We start from the raw sequence: 19,754 nt of genomic DNA on the forward strand, positions 1-19,754 counted from the left end.
TTTCTTTATGGATGGGGTGGTGTGGGCGAGACAGACGCACTGAAAGACAAAGTTGCTTTGGTGCTTAAAGTATTTTGTTTTGGTGCTTTAAAGTCCTTTGGTGCATTGTCCTGTTAATGTTAAATAATGTGACGCTGGGAAACTTAAAAGCCTTCTATCGCCATGGGAATGATCGCTGTAGGTCTAATACAGTTCTTTTACAACGCTGTTCAAAGTAAAAATGATCAAATGTCACATTTTTCTAAAACGCTGCCAAAGAAATGATGTGATTGTTTTGAAATATATTTATTTTTCATGAGTAAGAGTGAACGCAGTTTTAAACTAATAGGAAATGTTATAAACAGGGACATACAGTATGCAAAATACATACACTCATTTACAAAGCGTAAATTGTGCAGCCATTATATCTATATATTATAGGTTATTCCAGGGATCTTTTCCACAGTAGTGTCAGTCCATCCTATGGTTTAAACAGTTAAAATGATCTTGCCTAAACAAAACAAAGAAATTGAAAGAAAAATGAATGTAGATTGTACATTAGAAAGTGCAAAAGTTGCTAGCGGGATATTTAAAAAGGAGATAATGCTATTTCAAAAATGTGTTACTTCCACATTAAAAGTAAATTAATTATATTTCTCCCATATTAAACTATTTGCTGCTAGTCTGTGTAAACTGCTGCCTTATGGCCAAACCAATACATAAGGCTGTTTTCTAGTAAGAGTTATCTCGTGAAGATCTGATTTGAAAGTATCACTGCAATTTTACTTTACATCTAAGTAAAATTACTGCTCAATTGCAATGATTATTTTTTCCTTAGGAATGAGGTTTGAACGTGGGTGATTCAATGATCGTAAAAGGAAAGAAAAAAACAAAACCTTCCTCTAGACACTTGTAAACGAGAATACAGTATAACTATTACGCCCTCTACTGGTAGCAGCAGGACTACAACAACCCTACATGTGCACGCAATGATAGTTTTTGTGGTTAATAAATATACAGTCTTGGAAATGACCTTTCACAGATATCCTAGCAGAATAACACAGTCCTAGGTCGGTTTTATATGAATCTGATGAGTACGAGTCCATGTAAACAAAATTTCAAGAGGGGGCCTCGCTCGACTTGTGAACCAAGATAAGGCTATGCGCAATTACACATCACAAGTTCTTTCATGTTACACTAGGTAGATGAAAATTAATGTGAATTTTTTAAAATAATTTAAACACATTCAAATAAATTTTATATATTTAAGTGTCCAGATAGGAAACAGATCCAACAGTATAAATGTTACACACTACAAAAATATGGCTAAATGCATTTTAATATAGGATTATGCTCACATTAAATAAAAAATAGTTTTACTCCTACAGCAAGATGCATTATTCATCACTATCCAATTCAGGTTCTCAACTTGCACAGGCCAATTGTGCCAAAGCCAAGGGATACTATGGTAAATTTAGTTTCATATGATGGCCTTCAATGGGAAACGTTTATATATTAGAATCCTGATGTGAAGGAAAATTGAGATTAGAGATACTTTGGCTAAAATATCTGCTATTTGGAGTATAAGAAAAGAAACAGGTTTATTAAGCACTGATGTAGATTACAGATCACATTAGACAGAGTATATTTGGTGACGTGTTTGTAGGATTTCTATCACCTCCCTGAACATGCCTTTTGGACTTCTTCCTTCCTGTCCTGAATATCCTCCACATTGGTTGAAGAGAAACGTGGCTTATCCAGCACGATATCTTGTGCATGCTGGAAAAGATGGTGGCATGGCTCGTCACACAATAATACTCTGAAGTGATGCCCCAGTGAAAACAGAATCCGTGTCGTTAATTTAAGAATACAAGGCCTCCATACACAAGAATAAAAACTCAAAATTCTCTAACAAATGAGTGTGGATGGCATGTGGCTATTTTGCAGATTTGATGTTTATTGTAAATGCTGGCGAGTGTGGCAAAGCAGCAACACAAAATGAACAATCCAGGATTTCCTTGATGCCGGCCACTCGGCGTACCGCTAGAAGTTGGCGGAAGAGGGTTGGTGAAGCCCTGCACTTACAGTTTTGACAATGGGTTTAAAGTGAAGCTGATATTTCGATTTCTCCAAGTCAAGTCACTTTCGGTTTGCTTTATTGAATGCCCAATGCCAAGCTTAGGGCAGAGAAAGTAAAGAAGGGCAAAGAGATAAACATTTCAAGTTGCGTTTCTGACCGCTTTCCTCCTCCCCGATCTTCCCTGACACATCATATGTACACCCGCTCCAACTGTTAAAGTCTTTCCACCCGGGCGACGTTCTAGGGCATTTGAAAAATCTAAATCGCTGAAGCCCAGCTTTCTAGTTCTCTCATATCATCGTCATCCTCCTCTTGCTTTTTCTTGACTAAAAAAAAAAAAATAAAGTTATAAAGAAAATGGTTAAAGGCAAACAGTAATCTTCTGATCTAAAAACGTAAAATTCCAACACACATCTTTTGAACCACCGTGCAAGAAACAACCTTTAAATATTAATTTCTGACATAATTTATTTTTTAATGTATAAGCTTTTTGATGGTTGAAGCACTCTTGCTGGAATATATGGCAGTGTGGGATTTAGAGCAATCGCGTTTTAATAATTGAATGTTGTTTCGATTCTTCTGTAAAGGCAGACTTGTGGCAATACAGAGTGATGAAAGCCATCTCAAATAAGTTTGCACCATATGAGGATATTTAAAACACAGCAAAGTCCTTTTTTCTATTTTTCTGTAGCTCAGGTCATGAAACTCTGTGTTAAACCGTTTTTAGTTCTAATGCTAAATGAGAATCCCCAGCTGCCCATCTCCTCTGTCCTGCTTATGAGGAAACATTACCCTGACCGGCAATAGATGGCAGTGATTGAGACAGCTGACGGTCTTGGCCAAACATTAAATGTTGGGGATAAAATAACATAATATTACAAATCCTGAGACAATACAGATCCACTTTAAGAGTTCAGGGTCAGAACAGGTTGAGGAATCTATCTCTGGTTAACTGAATATTAGAAGCGCTATTACCTGGCTTTGCTGGTAATGATGCTGCAGGCACATTTGGTAGAGGCACGGTCTCTGGACCATGAACCTCCAGAAGACTCTTCTCTAAATCCTCTTGTTCCAGTTCCTCCAATTCAGCCAGCAGATCATCCTAAAGTAATAAAAAAAAAAAAATTAAGAAAGATATAAACATAAAATCTATTTTACATACAAAATGCCAGATATCCATAGATATTGAATACATATGGAATACAAAGTAGAATATATAGAATCAAAATATATTATGAGCTATTAAGTATGATAAATATAAATTAAAATACAATATGGTTACAAAACACGTTTTACGATAATTTTCTTCCCACTCATATCAGCCAAAACACAGCAAGTTACTGATATCACTATGAAATGCTTCACATTAATGCTGTCATTAGGAAATCATTAGCTAGACTGAAATAAGAGTTCCAGACTGGCTAATGTGACCAGGCTAGGAAAGGTTGATCTAACGAAAAACAGTGTTTTAAGAATTTGTTTTTAATTTACACACTGCGCTAAGGGTTACTATAATAATAATAAAAAAATAAAATAAAATAAAAAAGCACATTGGTTCATTAATTCCTGGGATGAAAATATAATTTTGCCTCTTTATAAATCACTGGTAACACCACAACTAGAATATGCTGTGCAAGGTTGGGCTCCTGTTTTAAAGAAGGATATTACGGCACTAGAAAAAGTGGAGAGACGGGCTACAAAATGGATAAAAGGAATGGAGCATTTTAGTTATAAAGAAAAATGAAATTTAAATCTGTTTAATTTAGAAAAAATGGTGCCTCAGAGGGGATAAGATGGCAATATATATTTGGGGCCAATACAAACCACTGTCTGGAAATGTATTCATAAAAACAGGATGACACCTTTAGACTGGAAGAAAGGAGATTTAGTCTAAGGCAAAGAAAGGGTTTTTTACAGTAAGAACAATAAGGACGTAGAATTTTCTGTCTGAAGATGTGATTTTATCAGAGTCTATACAGATTTTAAACAGCAACTGAATGAATATGTTTATTCCTGACACTATAGCCCTAAAGTGGATGTTTACGTGAATGGCCTCTGTCTGGTCTCAGTATAAGGTGATTGTAATCACTCACTTTTCCTCCTACTCCGCACCAGTATAGCTGCGGCTGGCCCCTGCCTCCATTGTTGAGATCATCAATCTTGATGATCTCAGCCAATATCATGCTTTTCCCGCAAGGATGGCAAAATGACACGCTGTAGCAATCAGCATCTCCTCATAAAGAGATGTTGAATCAATGGATCTCTATAGGCAACGTTCAGTGTCTCCATGCAGTTTGTGGAGATGCTGCACACTTTGCAGACTAGGAAGCACCTTTAGTGGCCGCCTGAGGGACTGCCACTAGAGGTGTAAGTAGCCAGCAATGTAAACGCTTCATTTTCTCTAAAAAGGCAGTGTTTACATTGAAAAGCCTGCAGGGACATACTATAAACACAACAACAAAATTAAGCGGTAGTGGTTCTGGTTACTATAGTGTTCCTTTAAAGAACACTTATTATAGAATGTTACCACAGACAAGCTTCTGTTGCTATTAGAATATTTTCCTCCAAGGCTAAATTAACTGAAAATGATATAGCAGATATGTGTAACTGCTTGCCAGCAAAAATTGTAATGTTACTACAGCAAAGCAATTCGGTCATTCTTGTGACGTGCACGTAATTATGCTGTAGCACTACGTGGGAGAATAGTGTCTCGTGTTAACAAAGCCCAATCACTTTCCTCGTGTTCTAATCCGAGGAAGCTATGCCTATCACATGGAATAAAGCACAATTCACCAATTTGCGAGTATGGAGAACAAAGTCAAGGGAATGATTACACTATGTCCTTCACAGTATGCAAATTTGACACAACAAAAGCGTGCTCTTTAAACAAGCAGAAATACCAATAAAGTAGTCTGCTTATGTAGTTACAGGAATGAAGGTGACAAGCGTTTGCAAATTCAGCTCTGGGTTAACATGTTACTATAGAAAACAAGCAGAAGGCGTGTTGTGTAAATACTGGCAATAAAATGAGTGCTAAACTTACACCCACTTCAAATAACGACGTGCGCCTTTAACCCCTTCAAGACAAATGAGCCGCCAGGGCTGTCATGACCGTTTTATTTTGACACATTTAAAACTGATCTGTTCTTTTCTTTTATGCATAGCACACATCTTAAGATGTTGTATAAATGGACTTCTTTACATTTACAGGTATCTTTGTTTTGCTTTTTGTGTTACTTTACTGATGGTGGCGCAACATGAAGCCAACCAGTCAAATTGCCAGTGACGAGTTGGCAGAAAAAAGAAGTTGGGGTAAGATATGGTGGTCCATTTTTCTTGGCAATAAGTTTAAAGCAGAGCACATGTATCACAGCTATATCTTTATTTTCTAAAGATTATTATTCAGCTAAAACATGTGAAAAGTTTTTCTTTTAAATGATAAAACGTGCAGGGACAGAACAGGGTTAAATAGTAGGGGCAAAACCAGAGAGGATGTAGATGCAGGTCACTAAAAGTCTACCATATAATAAAAGTACGGTAGACAAATCATTTTTTAATTCAGTAATAAAACATGGCTGTGTGGGTGTTTTTTTTTTTTTTGGTAGGAACACTATAGCATAGGAATACAAACATGCTTTAGCGCTGGATTGGTTAGGTTGAAGATTTCTTCCCCCTCCAAATTAAGTAAAAATGTCATTTTGGGGGAGGAGCCTAAGCCTCACGCTGAAAAGACATGTATCGGGCAAGCTCCTGTTTGCCTCACCGATTATGACGGATTATTACCCACCACTGCATCCAAATCGGGGTGATTACACGCAGCCTAAACTGGGGGTCCTGGTCCCTGCCAAGCCGATCCACTCAGTCCTGATGCCATTCCGGACAGGCCCTGCAACTAAAGAGCACATCCCCATGCCTGCTAAAATGGCGGGAAGGCCTTCTACGACAAAGCAGAGCCTGATACCAACCTGTGTTGAAAAGAGAAAAAAAAGCAGCGGCATGGAAAGCTCCTTGCAGAATCTGGAAGCAATATTCCAGGATTTCTAGGCCCGACTGGAAAGGCGCATGGCGACAGCCTCGCTGCAGCCTACAGATCAAGCACGAGGACAAAATCTACTCTATGGCAGACAGCCTAAGGGAAACAGGCTTCAACAGCATCCTGCCCCTCTCCTAACACACAAACCCAAGCCGCAGAACAACAGGGGCTCGACCCCTACCAACTTCCAAGAGGGAAGAGGGTTGAACCTCCCAAGCTGAAACGGCATAGAGCCACAGTTCAACTCCAGCGGTGGCAGGAGACCACGTTACAACACAGGCGGAGAGCCATTGTCTCAGCGCAGATCTGCAAGTCATCTGCACCGGTAACAGCATTCAAGGGCTACACAGACCCGGTTTCTCAGCACTTGAGAACGCAAGGTAGAGCCACCGACATATACCCAAGTCCGAAGAAGGGTGGATGCCCTGACCTGACTTTGCCAAGCAGCAACCCCCCCTATGGACTGCCGTACTTCACACTCGGCCTGCCGATAGTGGGGGTAGGCAGACGCCTCAACCCCAGCATAAGACAGGCTCGCAGCTCGTGCATGTGTACCAGTGAAAGGCCCAGAGGCAAGTTTGTTAAGATTTAAGTAGTTCCACTATATCCAATTGCTCAACTAAACCTCCTACTACTCTTATAAGGTCAATGTTGTAAGAACTGCCTGTTTATTTTATGCCTTATCTTTGTTATTGAAAGCCCATATGCTAAACAAGCTTAATATAACCTAAAATAGCAGAATGTCACCAATTTCTCAAGCATGATAGCAACTTTTATTCAGACCATAACTTTTATTCGTCAGTTTAAGTAAACGGTTATGAAAACACTTCTGATATCTCGCCACTGACAAACTTCAACTGCTTGTTTTATTATTCTATATCTAACCTGAATCTACTGTTAAATCTTGGTATTTTCTATTATAAAATTGAGCATGCCTTCTCTAATCCCCAAATGTAATGCATGATACTATGCCTGAGGATTGCCTTTGGGGTACCTTAAGCTTGTCTGTTATCTAGTGCACTGTAAAAATAAATATTTTTTTTTTTTAAATGGTAATTTTACTTTTTAATACCCTCGCCGCACTGGTCTTGTCAAGGTCACCCTGCCTCCCTTGCTGAAATAATGAGTGATGAACTCACCCAATCAAATGTTAGCCCCACAGGAAAGCATTGAGAATCTAGTGCACATACGCTTTACGCTGCACCAATCAAATGCTTTTAATGAGAGACATTTAATCTATAGCAAAGTTTGCAACTCTAGAGGCTGTCAGGAAGAGGGTTAACCTTGCAATGGAAACGTTGTTGTACTTGCAAAAATGGCAATGTTTTCATTTGAAGGGTTGAAAAGACAATGAGATGAAGTGATCTGTGTGCATTTTTTTTTTTTTTTTTTTTTTTAATATTAGCAATCAGAATACATGACAGTGGAGTGTCCCTTTAAGTAAAGGCAACCAAGTTAAACTCATTTAATGATAGGAGGGAAATGAAAGCTTAGCTTTATAAGTGACACACATGTTAAAATTACATGTTCATACATTTAAAAGGTAATGAAAAATGACTTTATAGCTTAATTTAAAGTCAAGACGCACTCCCTTATCCTTGTCAAGCATCATGCAGAAAAGGCCAAACAGCTTTACGGTGCTTATTCAGCTTTTATTTTGGTATTAAAGGCACCATACTAACTAATGGTAATACAGTTGTTAGGGTGCCAAGAAGTCCCTGGGGCCATCTTACCTTTAGGGGTTAAATCATCCAGTATTCATCACCCAATCGCTCTGCCCCAGTCCTGCTGCTGCTCAGATTCTTGAAGGAGGAATTCGGGACAGGGTTGCTGCTGATTGGCTCCCCATTCACGTGTACTGAAACATATGCATTTCTCTGAAGATTTCCCCTTTCAAGCATCTGAGCAGAGCAGTTAAAGGACAGGGGGAGAGGGAGAGTAATGGGTACTGTATACTGGACTTCAGGGTTAAACCATTAATGAACAGTTTAAACTCCTAAAGATAACCCTGCATCAATTGTTCAGTTGCTGTATGCAGGTTCTTGTAACTTGACCGGGTTGACTGGCTGACAGGCAAGTTTGGGATCTTGGCTTTCACAATCAAATAACACGATAACCTGAACAAAATGCATTCTGTGCATCCACCATTAGTAAAAGATGCACAGTACAAGCTGGAATAGGTGCCAATTGCTACTCACATCATCAAACTCCTCTCCAAAGCCAACTGGTTTAGAAATGGCATCAGAAATTTCCTGTGCCAGCTCCTGTTGATCGGCAATGTCTTGCATGAGTTCATCCACCTTATCAATATCCCTGGCAGAAGGGGGAAAAATACATGATAATAATAGGAGAAAGAAAAGTTTGCAAAGATTGTTCTAGGCAACAATCAAACAATTACTGCAAGGAACACTATAGGAACTAACAATCTACTTGGTGTAAAAAAAAAAAAAATCAGAATGGAGACGGAACCTTCAAACAGTCTGTGATGTCTGACAGTGGGAAGTATACGCAAAACTCATGAGCTCAGTCTGTGTGTCCACAAATTCTCAGCAGCTGACTACAATGATTTGGTTAGGCTGATTGTGAGTCAGCCATTAGTATCTCTGACATCTCAACTAGTTAAACAAATCTTTCAAAACGCTTAAACTACAATGGTTTGCCCTTTTACCTGGGTCCCCGTTGGAGGACGACTACCTTCACTGATGCTGGGTTATGCGCATCTTGCTTCTGCTAGTCACTTGTTCCAGGCTAGCTAATGATGTACTAACGATGCTGATGGAAGTGGAGTTACACCTTTGACAGCAATATAAAATATCTATGAAGGTTCATGTTTCCTATTGAAAAGCTCTACATTTAGACTCCAAGCACCATGACCACCTTAAATCACTAAAGTGGTGACCGTGATTGTAGTAACCCTTTAACCCCTTAAGGACCAAACTTCTGGAATAAAAGGGAATCATGGCATGTCACACATGTCATGTGTCCTTAAGGGGTTAAAGGCAACATGTTTGTGTGTTTACATAGATTTACAAAACAACAACAGGATTAAGGTCTTTTTCTGAACACTGTATATTTCATAACATTTTCGCTGAGAATAGGTGCATGTTATCTCTACAGACTCTATTTCAATTAACTAGAATTCATGGAAGTGATTTACCAAAAATGTAAATACTGCATGAAAATACAGCCTCATGCTACATACGGTAACTAAAAACTATTTCATACTCAATAACCTTTTGGATTATAATCCATCTGAAATAGAAAACTCTCTTTAGATCGATTTTTCCTCCAAAAAGCATTGTTGTGTTGAAATCTGATTTGTATTTATTAATCAATCATCATCGTATCCATCTTCACATTCACACATACAACTCCAGATCTTACTTACATGTTATCATGAGCTGCTTTCATTGCTTTGGCTGCAAAGCCCATGTTTTTAAGAACTTCTGTGTTTGTGTTGGCATTTTCTAAGGCTTCCCGTTGGAATTCAATGGTAGACAAAGTCCCGTCAATCTGCGCCAATTGTTTTTCATATCTCTTCTTGCGTTTAAGTGCCTGTAGTGCAGCTATGGACAAAAGCAAGCTGATCAGTACAAGCATACTCTTATGGAGCCATAATCGTATTTGAAAATTATACTGTGAGGTGTATCTCATTGTTGAGCACAAAAGGTTAAAGGGACACTGTAGGCACCCAGACCACTTCAGCCCATTGAAGGTGTCTGCGCGCCAACTCCCATGACCCAGAGCCGCCACAGGCTCTAGGCTGTGACAGATGGCTAAACGTCTCAATATCCCCAAAGTGCAAAAGATCATCAGATCCTGATGAAAGTCCTGAGAGAGGACTGAAACGTTGATCCTGGCATTATGTTTTAAACTTGCACAATAAAAGAAGATTTTTAACCTGAAGACCGTGAGTGCTACCTATTCTACCTATACTTGGATACTTAAAGTCCCAGGGTGTGCACCCGGCATTTATTTTTCTATTTATATATGGACAGCCTGTGTGCAAGGATTTTGTGTGTGTGTGTGTGTGTGTGTGTGTGTGTGTGTGGATAGATAGAGATAGATAGAGATATATATATAGAAGCTTTATAATAATAGGTATCACTCACCACCTTTTAGTTAAAGGGACTCTCCAGTGCCAGGAAAACAAACCGTTTTCCTGGTACTGCAAGTCCACTCTCCCTCCCACCCCATCCCATGTTGCTACCCTTCAGTGACTTACCTGTATCCAGCACCGATGTCCCTCGGTGCTGGGTCAGGGTCCACCCACGCTCCTCCACGGCCATCCGGCAGGGGGAGACCTATTGAGCATGCGCGGCCGGGGGAGACCTAATGCCGCATGCGCTTTAGACTTCCCCACAGGAAAGCACTGAATAATGCTTTCAATGCTTTCCTATGGGGATTTCAGCGACGCTGGAGGTCCTCACATAGCGTGAAGATGTCCAGCGTCGTTATAGCACACTTTTCGTGTGCTGTGAACACGGAAGTGTCCTCTAGTGGCTGTCTAGTAGACAGCCACTAGAGGAGGACTTAACCCTTCAAGGAAAATATTGCAGTTTATGAAAACTGCAATAATTACACTTGCAGGGTTAAGGGTAGTGGGAGTTGGCACCCAGACCACCCCAATGGGCAGAAGTTGTCTGGGTGCCTGGAGTGTCCCTTTAATATTGATATTTTAGCTTTATATTGTCCGTGTCACATGTTTTTTTTCCTATATACACTATATTTTGGTTTAATCTTAGAATCATGTAATCACACATATGAACCATTCTGAATCTGCACGTTGAGATGCAAGTCACATGGGATGAGCAATCATTGCAAGGAGATGTCTCCTCCCAGTGACCTAACATTTGCTTAACAACAGCCCTTCCTGTAGTTTTCTATACAGATATAATCTCCAGGCAGTACAAGCCCTACCATGAATTTCCTTACTGCACCTGTTAGCTATCGCAATTAATCAGGCACAATGCAGTGGCTTACAGTACTTCGTAATATGGGATAAACACTCCTCACATCAACAGACTTTACTGAATGAACAGGAACTAGCTTCTCTGCTTCTTCAAAACAAAGATATATATCCAGTTTGAAACCATTTAATAAAAAAAAAATAAAAAGGAAGACAAAACTCAAAAACCACAAACGTGCTATGCAGTGAAAATGTTATGCATATTTTGAAAGAGTAAAAATATGGATTTTGACAGATCTTTAACCCCTTAAGGACCAAACTTCTGGAATAAAAGGGAATCATGACGTGTCACACACGTCATGTGTCCTTAAGGGGTTAATAAGGAATGCATTTAACGGCTAGATGAAAAAGTAATTACCATATACATTCTGTGAACTAGAGAACTTTAAAATTTAAGAGAATCAGCATCACTTTTCAAGGTCAGTGCACCGACAACCCCCAAGTAGCTCATCGCAGAGGTAATGGTGTGCCCACTTGGAAAAGATTACTGCTGTTGGATTACAGAGTACTCTAACTACCATAACAGCCAACGTTCAATGCAAAAAATATAGCGCGTTCAATTTCCTGACCTCTGTCTTCTTGCACAGTGTGGCTTTGTAAATTCAGCAAACTAACCCTGGGATCCGTAACATTAACGGAATTAAACTTCAACCTTTGATATATTTGGCCAACTCATGCTCTGGACAGGAACAACCTGTTCATTTACCTACCCCCACCCGAGTGAGAACGGCATGCATGTATGGTCAGCTGTCAGGGATACGCAGAATCGTGTTGTGAATTGTGTTGTGGCAGCTGCAATATATGGCTGCCATTTGCTTATCCAACTGTTACAATCATATTCAAAAGGAACAGAGACTGGAGGCTAAATTACTTATGCCATTAACTCCCGATAGACAGTGGTTTATGGATAAGATGTGCCCACTGAACAGAATGACAGGTTCTTGTCGGATCCTCTTCCTGGTCTGGTAGGAGCCATGGAGGTGCGGAAATTTACAAAATTCTTCTTGTCCAAGGGACTAAAGCGGTAGTCCAATCTACTTGTCTATAATGATGATCTACTTGCCCTGATACACAAAATAATTTCAGATTGGGCCCCTGTCTAGAGCACTTAACACAGACAGAATTATTTACTAAACTCTGAATCCAAAACACATTAAATCCAAATGGGAAAACGGAAATAAAAAAAAACTGACCTGGAAAAATTCTCCAACCCAGTTTTAGTTTCATTCAGGCTTAAAGGGACACTATAGTCACCAGAACAACTACAGCTTATTGTATTTGTTCTGGTGAGAATAATCATTCCATTCAGGCTTTTTGCATTAAACAGGTTTTTTAAGAGAAAATGCAGGGTTTACATTACAGCCTAGGGATACATCCACTGGCAACTCCTTAGATAGCTGCTAGAGCCTGTCGTCCCTGTAGACATTTCATTGTAAAAACAGTGTTTACATTACGGTCTAGTAACGCCTCTTGTGGCAGTCACTAAATGTGCTTCCTATCTCAGTGCTGCACAGTAGGCAGTAACTACATTCAGTGTCACCACACTACATAGAGCCACTACCTTTTGTCGCACATGCGCAATAGCCTCCCAATGCTTCGTGTAGGAAAGCATTGGCTCGCCCGAGATATTCAAGATTGATCTCAGCCATGGAGGCAGAGAGACACACTGAAACAGACATTTTCTCACACACTCACAAATATGTCCATCTAGCCTCCCTACCTTTGGGAGAAACTAAGTGGATTATTTCCCCGGGGTACAGTGGGGCTTGTGTAATCTTCAAGCCCTTCTTGCTCTGCTCCCTCTCGAGGTGTGTAGCGATGCGGGGTTGGAGTGACGTCATATTCCAACATCACAGCAGAGCGAGGGAGCAGAGCACAAACAGCAGGAAGATTTCTGCTCCCACGCTCCCCCCAAACGACCGCCTCTAATCACCCTTAGGCAAACACCCGGACGCCAAGACAAAATGTCCAGTCGCCATGATGTCCTGGTGTAATGTGTGTGCCATGGCTGTGTACCATGAGAGTGTGTTCTTTGTTTTGACACCACCCACAGCTTTCTGTAGGTAGTGGGCTATAGGATACATGGTGATCTAGAGGGGTTAAATTCCCTTGTGGTCCAGTGGGAAGCATGTGATGCACCACACAGTACTCACTGAGTGCAGACTGGGAATACTGCCGGTTGCGGTCTGACTCGTTAGTGAGCTCTGAACCACGAGGGAGTGATTAGTGTGATCTGCAACCATAAAAGGTGCAGAATACAGGATATCTGCCCTGCCCCTGATCACACATATCCCTTATAGAAGCTAAAGGTAGACAAGAAAAAAACTGCCTTTTTGGCACCTGGAATTACATGTCCCAGGTGTCAGGGAAAATGAATACCCCCACCTCTGCTTGCTCCTTCTGCTTACAGTGTATTAGCTAAAGTAGCAATAATCTTGAATGTATTTTTTTCCTCTGTCCATTTTGAATGCATTATCTTTATCAGTGATTCTAACGCACGTGGCATTACCTTGGCGTCCTATCCTTCAATTGTAAAATGATCTCAGTGACCCATTTTTCAGTCGTTATGTGATGTATAACAATTTTATGTTACGACGCAAAGGTTAAGAACTACAGATCTATATAATAAGATTTTAAAGTACTGTACATTCAAATAATACAATTTCAAAGTATAATTTTAAATGTACATTGCTGTTTTGTCACCGTTCAGCAGGAACACAAAATACCACATGCCAAGAGACTGTTGGCAGTATTTGTTATTACCTCAATTCTTACACAAACAATGTGGTAAGATATAAACAGAATATTGCAACACACAAAGCATGGCTTGGTAAATTTAGAGGGGGGGAAACTCACATTTGAATTGGATTCCAACTACTGTAATGAACATTTTTATGCCACATTAATGGAATCCTCAAGCATTATAAATAGATTTATTTAAAATTCTTAAGTGTTTGAGTATATGCCCTCTGCCCCTCATGCACGACACCTGCAATCCCTCTCATAGAAAAGCGTTACATCTCTTACAAAATATAAGAGCATACTCACAGGTGTCTGACAACTGGCAGGGTGAAACTTTGTCGTTTTATAAAAGAGCGGATTTATGTTGAAATTAGCACTTTTATAAAGTGTTAACCTGAAGTGCTGCTCTAAAAGGTAGTATGGTGACTCACCTAAACCTCCAAAATGGGTATTTCATAACATCTTTATTAAATACTCGCATTGATTGTGTTGTGATTTCACTGAAATTCCAAAGCAGCCAAACAATATACTAAGAGAAAGTTGGCACTACTTTGTCTTCGGAATTTTCCTGTACTTGACAAAACTTGTCAAGGCGGTGCTACCTTTTGTCAAGCTTTGTCAAACACCCAGGATTCTCCATAGACATCAGTGTTATACTCTCCCACATACGCGAGTACAACATTGATATGGGCTCCTGGTAGCAGAAGTGCTAGGAGTTGAAGGAGACCGGCAGGAAGACCACGGCATGAGGGACAGGTTCAGGTAAGTATAACTCACCTTCCCCTGCACCCCGCGGCAACCGGACACCCGGTAGCAAAGTTAGCATCGGGGGTCTTTGCAAAGAATCTAGATGCTGACAGATCCGCTTTAAGAATAAATTAAGCATATTTAGTTTACGTGGTCCCGAATGAAATGTCAGAAGGGCAAATAAAATAGGGGAACTTTACAAAACAAACCTGGTTTGAACTGAAGCATTTCAACAAAAATAGGCTAATCCATATTCTGCTCTGATTCAGCACACAAACAGCATTTTTCATGTTGCACAAAAGTCAGATGTTAGGATATTTGTAAAAATGTTTATTATTTACGCATGTCTTTAATCTATGGAATGTTATGTAACAAGAAATATAGTATGCTAAATGCAAATCTATAACTAGTGAGTTTTTTTGCACAACTCAATAAGAGTTAACTATAGGTAGTGCTTTTTAATGCTTTAAATATTCCAATTGTATTTATTTTTATACTGTATGCCTGGCTGTCCTGGCACTTAACTTATACCTTTAAGCAAACTTTACATTACAGGCCCATTTCAACTGGAGTCAGTATGTACATTGTATAATCTACTTGTGATTGTTTTCCTACATTCATCTTCTGTCCTGTTTACCTGCTATAAAACATTCACAATAGGTGAACTCAGGGTCTTTATAAGCTGATACTGGCTATTTTTTGGAACACGTGCAGACTGTAAACTCATGGGCTAGACATTCAACCTGTTTGTTATTGCCAAGTTATGTTGTGTCCAGATTCACTTTGGCAACTACCTAACCTCACGGTATAAAACTGTGAAATATACCGGTGCTTTACCAACAATCTGCAAAGCTATTCTTCATGGTTAGCAATGTTCTGAAATGTCTGGTACAAATTGCTGAACGTGGTTATTTTTAAAGCAACGTAATTGCTGGGATTAAGAACAATGTGGTATAGCTGGCTGACCTCGAGAGTTTTGTAAAGCTCTAGCTGGACTGAAAAGTAAAGACATATAAAACAGCTTCACCTCTCCCCCCATGGTATGGCATTGCCAACATATACCGACAACAGTTTGGCAACACCGGTTTACAATTGCAGTTCACTACATGAAACCTGAACAGTAATCTGGGTGTAGTACCTCTGCAAGGTTTATATTTCAGGGTTAAAGTCCACCTCTGGATGGGATGAAAGCGAAGTAAAATTGCATTTTTTACTTTATACTTACATGTTTGTATTTCTAACGCTTTAGTGTTCCTTTCAAAGGGATACACCAAAACAACTTTAGCTTAATGAAGCAGTTTTGGTGTATAGATCATGCCCCTGAAGTTTTACGGTTCAATTTTCTGCAGTTTAGGAATTAAATCACTTTTTTTTTTTATACAGCCATAGCTGCATGTGACCTGCACAGTCTTCCTAAACGCTTCCTGAAAAAGAACCGGGTTATTTTAGGTTCCTTTATTGCACAGTTTGCTTAATCTAGAATGTCTTATCTACTGCTCTGTTAATAGCCTTCAAGAGCCTGCAGGAGCCTCCTGTGTGTAATTACACATGAGCAAGAGTACAGCACTGACGTGGGCGACAAAAGCTGAAGACAATCTCCCTGAAGGGAGATGGCAGCAGCCACAAGATACAGCTTTGGAGAAGTAGAAGATTTTATTTATATTTTTATTGTAAATACACAGCTTCATATAAGCAAATTCTACCTTCCTGCTGCATCCCAGAAAAATAATGAGCAATGTGAAAATCAGGGGTCTTTGTAAAATATGACACTAGAAGGTGACAGAGGGGCTTTAAATAAATTGGCTAAAAAGTTACCGTATATAAAAATGTTTTAAAAGTCATGCATACAAGTCAGTCTGCCTTACCATCTGTACTTATAACATACAAAGAGTATTTTCAAAGCAAAAAAAAACTCTTTCCTAAAAAGACGAGATGTACTTAAAAACCAGACAAAATAATATAGTACCATCTATACCAGCAACCAATGAAACCAAAAAGACAAACAAAAAAGCAGCAGGGGAATGAATATGTTTGTAGAAACTGTAATGCAAACATTACTATTAAAAATAAAAAATGAAAACATGACAACTCAGACGCAAGATGCTCATGCTGACAATGACTGTACTACTTGCCAATAAATTTACAGAATTGTAACACACTGAGATTGTGAGAACTCCTCATACTATCAAGCATTGTGTCCTATACAAGCCAAGCGCATTCTGGTGCTTGTAATCAGAAGCAGGAAATGCAGCTCTAAGAAAGTGATATTTGAGAACAAGTCGAAGCAAAAGACACATGGCCTACTATGATTAAATAAACAAAAACTACATCCCTCTAGACATCTTATGATAGCCTGGTCTGCAGTGCCAGCATTGATTTTCACTAAGTCTCTCTTACAGCCCTGAGGTTTTTTTTGTTTTTTGTAACCAAACCCTTGCTTTCGCTAACTAAAACTCAAGGGTGGGGGAAGGACGATTCTAAAGTCTGAAGAAACAAAGCATATCTAAACCTAAACAAGTGGACTCTGGCCCCAACTTAAAGGATTACTTTAAGCACCATAACCACATCAGCTAACTGCATATGTTATGATGCAAGATTCCTGACTTTTTTTTTTTTGTAAATTATGTATTCTACGTGTAGCTTTTTCCAGATTGATAATCTGGCAAGCCCAATGGGTTTCTACCTTCTAGTGTTAGACTTAACCACCTTTTTGTGTAGTGGGATGGGCTCTTGTCATTCAAAAAAAGCATGTGCAAAGAAATAAGTACTGTTGCTAATTGAAAGTAACTTAAGGGGAAATAATGAGGTTCTGCTAAATTTAGTAAATACAGTACTTTTTTGGTTAAAGGGCAATTAGTTATGTGCACTGAAAAATAATAGGTCTAGTATATTTTAAAACATACCAATAATCATTTGATTTGACAGCTTTATAAATGCTGCTTGACCTCTGGCGTGACAGATTCAGAGCAGTCTCTAATGTGAAATCAGCACTGTCACATTAGATCAATGACATGACAATGGCTGGCAGTACTTAAAGTTGTACTGTCTTTAGAAATGTCATACATAACCATGGAAAATAAATATATTTTTACCCCACCCCCTTACTATGGAATATTTGGTGTAGTTTTTGTTGTTATTTCCTGAATCTTCTCTGTTAGCCAGAGTCTAGGGCCCTATTGCATTTCCCTATACCATGTCCTCATACCTTCCTTGGGCCCCTAGATGTGCCAAACTCTTGTGTCTCCACCCACTGTCTAATCCCTCGTGTTTGCCCCGTCTCATCCTTATTATTGTCCCTACGTTTAGTTTTAATGTCACTTAACATAGTTGGAGGTAAACTAGGAACTTCAAATTTATTAAATCACTCGCTGGCCAAATTTAACATCTCTACTCCCCCAATCTTCCACCTTCGCCACTTGTTGCACCACAGTCTGCCCCCATCACCACTTGTAGCCCCCACACTCCCCCCGGCACCATCACCACTTGTTGCCCCCTCCCCTGGCACCATCACCACTTGTAGCCCCCACACTCCCCCCTCCCCCCGGCACCATCACCACTTGTTGCCCCCTCCCCTGGCACCATCAACACTTGTTGCCCCCTCCCCTGGCACCATCACCACTTGTTGCCCCCTCCCCTGGCACCATCACCACTTGTTGCCCCCTCCCCTGGCACCATCACCACTTGTTGCCCCCTCCCCTGGCACCATCACCACTTGTTGCCCCCTCCCCTGGCACCATCACCACTTGTTGCCCCCTCCCCTGGCACCATCACCACTTGTTGCCCCCTCCCCTGGCACCATCACCACTTGTTGACCCCTCCCCTGGCACCATCACCACTTGTTGACCCCTCCCCTGGCACCATCACCACTTGTAGCCCCCACCCCCCTGGCACCATCACCACTTGCTGCCTCCTTCCCTGGCACCATCACCACTTGTTGCCTCCTTCCCTGGCACCATCACCAATTGTTGCCCCCCACACTCCCCCCGTGGCACCATCATCCCCTGTTGCCCCACCCCGTGGCACTATCACTTGTTGGTGCGCACAATCGGTCAGCACCCCCTCTTGTACCCCCGGCCTGTCACTCCCCAATCTGCCCCCTCCCCTCCCGTTGCCCCCAGTCTCACCCCTCTTGTTCTTGGTGCCATGTTTCTTGGCTGTCAGCAGCTCCTGCTCGATCTTCTTCTCCAGGAACTCCTGTTTCTTGGTGAGCATCTCCTCGGTGTCCCGGAGTTTCTGTATCGCCTCCTGGGGGGTCGGGCCTTTCCCACCCTTCCCCCCGGTACCGAAAAGCTTTCCGATCAGCGACATGTCTCACCCGGCGCCCGTGTATCCCCCGGATTGTGCTGTAAGTTACCGCCGCCCGCTGGAGTCACCTCGCCGTCGCTGCTGTCACGGCCGAAGCGACCCGAACACTGAGCGGCCGCTTCCTCACAACGACGCCAACAACCGTACTCCCACCAGTCTGCCCCTGCGCGGTGACGTCACGGAGTCACGCGAAAGCCCGACCGCTCTGCGAGCCTCACGCGCACAATTCGCGGCGGCCATTTTACTTAAGGGCATCTTTTGCATACAAAGCCACATGAAAACGCGTTCTTACGTACATATGTCCTGCTGAAACAATTACGCAGCCCTTTCACATTTGATGGTAAGCTAGCGCAAAGACTGCTTCTTTACCGGCCCTTTTGTTGGATTTATACAAGTAGTTGCCCAAATCAAAGATGGCCGCTGACAGTTTGATACGAGACAGGAGTGCTAAGCCAGCCCCTCCTATTCTGAGCTGATGACGTCTACTTGTAGTAGTTATAACGACAAGTAGTGACTTAAAAAGTCATATTTTAAGAAGCCACCATTGAGAGTATTATTAATTTAACTTTTCATTGCGCCTGCGGACACGCGCTCTTCATTTTGTAGAACTACTGACGTTTGGCAGCGCTGTCTCTAGTGTTTAGAACTCTCTCGTTACGCAATGCTGGAAGTGCCCTGCCCGCTGAGGGTACGCAAACAGCGCATTGAGGAGGGGGTGGGGTTTGTGACGTCAGAGGGTTACTCTACAGCAGGAACTCTCAGAGATGCACATGGGCAAGGAGCTAGCGAGGGATGACGTGAAAGGTCATGTGACACAGCCCTGACCCATGACAACACAGCATTAGTGTTAGTACTAGCATAATTACTCTATATTTAGACATTGCTCACAATATTTTCCA

The 19,754-nt window shown here is 41.0% G+C and overlaps 1 protein-coding gene across 1 annotated transcript; it reads right to left on the minus strand.

Annotated features, from left to right (window-relative positions):
- Nucleotides 1-266: 266 nt before the first annotated feature.
- On the minus strand, nt 267-19,034 carry CHMP4B (charged multivesicular body protein 4B). Its single transcript, XM_063455726.1, has 5 exons — nt 18,675-19,034; nt 9,481-9,658; nt 8,291-8,405; nt 3,035-3,161; nt 267-2,385 (listed from the first exon to the last, which is right to left on the minus strand). The coding sequence occupies exons 1-5, from the start codon at nt 18,856-18,858 to the stop codon at nt 2,318-2,320; spliced, it is 672 nt and encodes a 223-aa protein (XP_063311796.1). The 5' UTR covers nt 18,859-19,034; the 3' UTR covers nt 267-2,317.
- Between the last annotated feature and the right edge of the window lie 720 nt (nt 19,035-19,754).

This window comes from Pelobates fuscus, chromosome 5 (genome assembly GCF_036172605.1).
Source record: "Pelobates fuscus isolate aPelFus1 chromosome 5, aPelFus1.pri, whole genome shotgun sequence".
Lineage (NCBI taxonomy): Eukaryota > Metazoa > Chordata > Amphibia > Anura > Pelobatidae > Pelobates > Pelobates fuscus.

Excerpts from the sequence above, each read along its gene's own strand:
- CHMP4B (XM_063455726.1), bottom strand. The coding sequence starts at position 18,858 with ATGTCGCTGATCGGAAAGCTTTTCGGTACCGGGGGGAAGGGTGGGAAA. Across the intron at positions 8,406-9,480 it reads AAAGCAGCTCATGATAACAT|GGATATTGATAAGGTGGATG; the intron begins GTAAGTAAGATC and ends CCCTTCTGCCAG. Across the intron at positions 2,386-3,034 it reads ATCATTACCAGCAAAGCCAG|TCAAGAAAAAGCAAGAGGAG; the intron begins GTAATAGCGCTT and ends TTTTTTTTTTAG.